Consider the following 7225-nt stretch of genomic DNA (forward strand, 5'->3'; position numbering starts at 1 on the left):
ATTACTACAAGATTTTGGGAATTTCGAAAACTGCGCCAATGTCGGAGATTAAACGGGCTTATAAGAAGCTTGCTTTGCAGTGGCATCCAGATAAGAATACTGACAATAGAGCAGAAGCAGAGGCCAAATTCCAGGAAATAGCAGCTGCATATGAGGTTGGTTCTTCAGTAATCTGTCCTCTTTTGTTTCTCTCATTCTCCCTGCCTTTTGGGTTCAACCCATAGGCGATCATGCTCATTTGCATATCTATGATACTATGATATGCTATTATACATTTATACTATGGTGCCATGTTTTTCGGTCCTCATGGCAAAACATCATGCGTTTAGGCAAGTTACCATGCATTTAGGCAAGTCACAGCCATGTCCCTAAGATTGAAGAATTATATTGAGACCATTTTACCAGTAGATTCTTGATTAATTTGTTTTGACTACATTAATGACAGCGGGGCATGTACCTTAGTGTTAGTTAATTTGTAAAATGTTTTTTATGACTCAAGCATAGAAATTCTATGGAATTAATCTTATTTTGATATGAGTTCACGACTATTCCTGAACTCATTCGGGTGTGTACTTATTATTTGTTGGAACCACCAGTATAAACAATTTCAGTGAAGCAGATTATTACTCTTTGTTGTGTTCTACATTTTTACCCTTCATTATCCCCTTTTGTAATCCTTTTAGCATGACGTGTCTAGTAATGGAATAAGAACTTGGACACTGCAGATTCTTGGTGATGAAGAAAAACGTACCAAATATGATATGGGCGAAGACATTGACGAAGGTATGGGAATGGGTGGCGGAGGATTTAACCCTTTTGGAGGAGGGGGCCAGGGCCAGCAATATACATTTCACTTTGAAGGAGGATTTCCTGGTGGGGGCTTTGGTGGCTTCCAATTTTGACCTCGAGAAAGTTTGGAAATATGTTTCACTGACAGCTTTTCTGCTGAGACTCCGTAGGCTATTTAGAACAGCAATTTTGTCTAACCCCAAGCTGCAATGCATGCACCTTTGCAGGCAATTTTTGCTTGCTGTCCGATTACGAAAAGCTCTTATCTGTTATCTGAGGAAGTTTAGCTCTGCGTGGATCTACATTCTGAAATTTTAAAGATCGTATTTGACTGAAGGGAAATGACAACCTCTTATTTGAATTGTAACATGTGAATATATATTTTTTTTATGGAGTTTTGTGGAAGGCCAATGGAACATGTATCCCTCTTAATACAAGAAAATTGATACTTTGTTTTCAATACTTGGAGCCAGCAAAATACTGTTGAAGTTTCTGCACTGGCGATTAAGTTTCGTGTGAATACTATTGCTCTATTTTGCTAGTTTGAAGCGTCCATCAAGCTATAACAAGTTGAAACGTTGATAGATTTTGGGAGAACCACACTTCAATAGCTAGTTGATGAAGTTGGAGAACCCAAGTCTTTATAAATCACACACCGAAGGCTCATACTTTTCATGGTGGATTCAGAATCATATCAATTTACCACGCGAATCTCAATGTCCACATCGGATTAGCTTTGCACTAGCTCGTAACTAGTTTCGAACAAATACTATGTCGACGTCACCTTCCATGTTGCTCGATTGCAATCGAGGCTTTGCACTAGCTCATGACTAGTTTAGGACGAATATTGCTATGTCGACGTCACCATCTACGCTCCTCGATTGCAATTGGAAGACATGTTGCCTACTCTGATACTATTGATTTAGATCTTGGAAGAGTCATACCTTAAAAGCTATTTGTTGAAGTGAAGAACTCAAATCATATAAACTACACACTTAAAGTTCATATTTTTTATGTGGGCGTCAAGTCGCATATTTTGTAATGGGAATTAGAACAAAATGCAATTCATTTCAGAATAAAGTTGCCAAAGAAAAATTACGAAAACTGTTATTTGTAAAAGAATTTCAGTGATTCTTGTATGCATTTTTTTGTTTTTCATAACGCGGGAATTTAGATATATTTAAAACTGAAAACAATCGTTGCATAATGACAGATTATTACGGTTGAAAAAAATTTAATTCGACAAAGAAAAAGCAAGCAGGATACAAAGAACTCCATTAGCACACACTGTACACACACTCAAAAACAAAATGCTCCCAAAACAAGAACGAGACTCGACATTGCACGGAATGCATGTTGAGACAGATGAATTCCACCAGAAGTATCGACACGAGCAGTATCATCAGTGGGGGAGGAACTTGAAGCCTCCTGTTTTTTGGGCTTTGCTGGTGCAGGAGCTGGCGGTGGAGGTGCGAAAAGACCGTGCGGAAGGAGTACTTTATCGACCTGATACACGGCTAGCTGGTTATCAGTGTACACTGTATTGGCCACTGTTGCATTAACCATATCGGTCGTTATGTTCACTTGATTCCCAGTTGCAGTGACATTGAGTGGAAATTGTCCATCATTACCAACTTGAGTTCTTAATGGATTGCTCGTGGTTTGGAATTGGGAGACGGAGAAAAATGAAGGTAAGACGTGGAATTGGATCAGCTCGACTTTCTGTTGATCGGAGAGGGAGTTTAATGTGCCCGGTTTGAGGCTAGTGAATGCAGCATCAGTTGGAGCAAATACCGTGAGACCTTCGTTTGATTTGCTCAACTGTGTATTGAGTTGATCAGACACTTGGGTGGTTTTTAGGAGTCGAATAAATGTCGTGTATTGACGGGCCTTTTGAAGAATAGCGATTATGTCGGCAGGACCGGGAGGTCCGGGAGCCGGAGCCGGACTCTGTGAAAGAGTTGGAGTGGAATAAATGAAGAATAATAAGAAGAAGAACACAAGTGGGAAAGTTGAGAAAATTTGTTCCATTTTGCAGTTGTTTTCTTTTTCCCTTTCTTGTATGTTTTAAGAAGAATGAATAAATCCTTTGGTTGAAGATGAAAGGACTCAAAGGAGAGGGCTTGATTTATAGTAAGTGGGATTCCTTTATTTTAGATCAAAAAGAGAAAAAGAAAAAGAAAAAAATCTTTATCCCATTCACTCACACACTTGGGATGGGCAATGAATGTTGAGTAAGGTGAAAGGTGCATTTTAAGGTGGCAATAATACATTGACAGTGTTAAGGCAGCTACTGGTTTGCTTACAATTGGAGGAAGAACAACTTGGCTTAGAGCCCACTGAGCAGAGTTTCTACTTTAGAAGAGTTTCTCGAGAAAGTTATTAAAATTGATGTTTGGAAATGAATTTCTTAAAAAGCTTCCTCTTCCAGATGAATTTTAAGGCCCTGTTTGTTTCCTATTCTTTGACCAAAAAAATGAAAAATATGACTGTCATCCATCACATCAAGTCACAATATTTGACTTTCTCTCTCTTGTGTAAGTCTCATAACAGCTATATTTTTCATTCTTCTTCTTATAAGAATGAGAATCAAACGGGGGCTAAGAGAAACTCACATTGGGTCAACTTCTTTTACAAGCTATTCCACCTAAAAAAAACGCTTTTATAAAATTAATCAAATAGATCCAAAAGCATCTTTAGAATTTCAAAAGCTCTTTTTAACTTCTCAAAAATCATGTCAAATGGGGCCCTTATAATGATTATTTCTTGAAGCCCATGTTTGAGCTACATTCTAGGAAAAAAATGCATTATTCATGTCAAATAAATGAAAAATGTGTGGTTAAAAAATAAAAAAAAGTTTTAGATTTACGTGTAATATTATTTTATTGAAGAATGTGTGGTTGAAAATGATGTCAAATCACTGTTGAAAAATGTATTTTTTTAAAAATAATGTGACTCAAACAAGTCCAAGTTTCCATGTTTGTGGACAGAAAATATAATCATAATTTAGTATAAGCAGTATGATTTCAATGTCAGTGATTTGATTAGATAAGGAAAAGGGTTTAATTAGTTTGTGCATCATATTATTGGATGGTATGCAGATTGGATCAACAAAGGGGACCTCCAATTAGTTCAAGAGAAACATATTTAGTACCTTAATTGGCAACGAATTTGTGCTAATTGATGACGTAGGGACAACATCCTTTTGAACAAATCTTATTTTTCAAGTTTTCATGATCTATGAACCGGAAAATATGATGATATAATGATTTTTCATTGATCTCATGTATACACATCCTCAATCCTACTATAGCAACATTAGCTTGGGAAGTTTGAGCGAGGGAAGTGAGAAATAGTTGGTGAATACGCCATTAAGCGAAAACCCCTATGGAATTCGCTAGGCTTTCTATCAATTTTATCTCAAGCTCCTACTTTAATATCAGCCGGAGCGTCTTGTTCATCTGATTTTTGAATTGATTGGTGTAGGTTCTAGCATGGGTTTAAGTCATGGACATAACTATTGAGACATAGACTACTTGAGAGATGTTAGCCGATTCTTAAGTCAAAGTGATTTATTTATGATCAATCACTTACGGCTTAAAATGTTCATGGATGAAAGATTTTGGGTGGACTGATAAGTGCATTTTATCCACTTATTTAGACCACTAAATTAGAGTATTTCTTGGAGATTTTAATGAATTATGGGTTAATTCAATGGAAATTGTGCTTTATAGGTAAAAATCCATGAAAATGACAAAATTGGAGGAGAAGAATGAAAAAATAAGGGTGAAATTACAATAAATCCAAATTTCGAGGAATAATTTGTGAATATTCAAAAGTTGTGTCGGATCTCATGACGGAGAGATTGGAGAGCGTTAAGAGCCAAAATGACAAAAGACAAATGACTAAAAAGAAGTGAAAAAGGACCAAACTGCACGGCTGAGAAAGTTCAAGGACCAATTTGGTCCCCAAGTCAAGCCCATGCAAACGCATGGGTCTGGAAGGCTCATGTAGGTTCCGAGGCTCAACACCATGAGCTATGCAAGAGCATGGCTCTATTTCAAGAAAAATTTCTACTTTCTTTTTCGAGCTTCGATTATGTATGAAATGAGTCTCAAGCATGTTTTTAACCAAGGGGGCCATAAACAACAATTTTATCACACAATATATCGCCTAGAAGACGTCTAGAGAGAGGCAAGAAGTGAATTAACACGAGTTTGAAGTTGCAAAGCTCATATTCAAGTTTCGAGTTCTTCATTTTATTCTTTAATTCGAGTGATGTTTTCTCTTTACTTTTTGTATAATTTGTATTCAAACATGTTAGTCTAAACATTATAGTGCATTAGATGATGAAGAGACAATTAAATGTTATTTCTAATTCTAAGAACAAGTAGTTTAGTTACTCTTGTGTTCATGATTGATTATGCATGCTTTTATCATTATTTGATTGCTTGATCATCAATTAAATAATTTGTCGTTTCTTGTAGTATCGAAAAACTCACAATAGATCTAGAAAATTGCATAATTGATATATAGACAATAGGTGTTAGGTGTTGGATATTGGTTAAATAAATCGAGAATTGAAAATCAATTAAAGTGACTTCGTATCGACTTCGGCTAAATACTCAAAAGCTTGACTCAATCCGTTTAGGCAAAATTGTTTGCCACTTCGCCGCTTCGGGGCGTACAAAGAGAATTTTGATTTCTCTGCATGTATTGAAGGGTATATTTGGCATTTCGAAAACCAATATCGGATGAATGAGAAATTACGAAAAAGGACGAAAATCAGTGAATAGACACCTTTTCATAAAGGTGCATTGTTTGGAAAGGGTGCATGGTTTGGCCTCAACTATTTCGTCCACACCCTTTCATGGTCTATAAATAGGACCTTTTTGGTGTCCTATTCCACACAATTTGATATGCAAAACATCTCTCATCCTCTCTTCTATCCAAAATCAAAATCATTTCATTTATTTTGATTTTCCTTCATTTCATCCTTGGAGTACATAAGTCTAAATTTAGTTCGTTGTACTTGTGTTTTGGAGTGCTACAAACACAAGTGTAGCCGTTGTATCTTGGGAGTCGATTGCCGAAATCCGTTAGCACCGTTGCGGGGCAAATTCGACTTAAGGACAAAGAGTCCAACTCTTGCCTCGGCTTTGTCCCTACTTACAAACCATCGTTATACTTATTTTGGCGTCACTATTCACAAAATTCCTCCAACATTAGGAATATCATTTATGACGTGTGCAATCTCGTTTAATAATTGTGTAATTGAATGCATTTCTTCACATATGAATTCAGACTAGCTAGGGATATGATTAGGTCGTGCTTAGAATATGTTTGATTTATCTAGAAAAAGAAAGTTAAACAATACAGGATTATCGATTATCACGTGCACTTGAACAACACCAAACTATGTAATTCGAGAATTGAAAATGGATGCCAATAGATGGATTGTGAAATCCAATACATTTATTTTATAACCTGATAAAATCACACATTTTCACGATTTGTAGCTTAATTTAGAGTAACAACAACTGTCGCAGACATCGAATTTTATAAACATCTAGTAAACTATATTTAAAACTTATTCCTCGTGGAACAATACACGTAATTCATCACGTATTATTTGTCAACGATCTCATACATTTGCGGGATTTTCACAAACATGGATATAATCGTTGCTTTCCATATTTGGGGAACTTTGCTTCATCTATGATTATCTCCCTTGTTATGGTAAGATTAGATTATGATTGTCAATTGTGAAAACAAATAATACGAGGTAGTTTTTGACATGAAAGGCCATAAATTTGGAGCAAATGATCCAAGGAAGATCATTAATTCAATCTTCTTCCCGTATTGTAACACTCCAAATGATTCAATGATCAATTAAGAAACTTAATTTGTTGGTTTGAATTAATAGATTGCACTTTTGAATAATCTTAATTTCTATTCCAATTTAAATTCTAACAAATTAGTAAACAAATAAATTAAATGAGAGTTAGAAATCTTTGGCTAAGTTAAAAGGTTTACTTAAAAAGAAAATTTTAAAATGGTTTTATAAAAGGTAACGTTTGAAATAAAATTTTTTCTCGTTAAAAATTAAAATGAATTAGCAATTTGATAGTAAAATATGATTTACTTTCGTCTTTGTGCTAATTGCTATGTTTTTGAGGTTATATATTGTCATTGTCATTGTCATTATCATTGTCATTAGTCCCATTTACCTTGAGGGTAACATACTTTCTTTACTCGGAGATGGACAGCTTTTGAAATGAGTTGCGATCCTTGTTTTATGTACTATTGATTTATATTTATATTCCACTTGATAATACTACTACTATTAATAATATAGGAATGGAGGTAGCGTCGAGTAGGTTGTTAACTTAGTTAAAACGTATCTATACAGAACATTCGTGTCTCTTACAAACTT

At 35.4% G+C, this 7225-nt stretch overlaps 2 protein-coding genes across 2 annotated transcripts in view; one reads left to right on the top strand and one right to left on the bottom strand.

Moving 5' to 3' along the window:
- The window catches only part of LOC111368952 (dnaJ protein P58IPK homolog), a 7612-nt gene extending 6326 nt beyond the window's left edge, over positions 1-1286 (top strand). Inside the window, exons 8-9 of the mRNA XM_022990443.1 lie at positions 2-155; positions 726-1286. Coding sequence (XP_022846211.1) covers positions 2-155; positions 726-902 — 331 coding nt within the window. The 3' untranslated portion in view covers positions 903-1286. The remainder of the gene's footprint in view (position 1; positions 156-725) is intronic.
- A 680-nt stretch (positions 1287-1966) lies between these two features.
- Positions 1967-2898, bottom strand: LOC111369396 (fasciclin-like arabinogalactan protein 11). Its single transcript, XM_022990898.1, has one exon. It carries the CDS (start codon positions 2818-2820, stop codon positions 2089-2091), a length of 732 nt encoding a protein of 243 aa, XP_022846666.1. The 5' UTR covers positions 2821-2898; the 3' UTR covers positions 1967-2088.
- Positions 2899-7225: the final 4327 nt, after the last annotated feature.

The sequence above is a fragment of the Olea europaea genome, chromosome 20, assembly GCF_002742605.1.
Source record: "Olea europaea var. sylvestris chromosome 20, O_europaea_v1, whole genome shotgun sequence".
NCBI lineage: Eukaryota > Viridiplantae > Streptophyta > Magnoliopsida > Lamiales > Oleaceae > Olea > Olea europaea.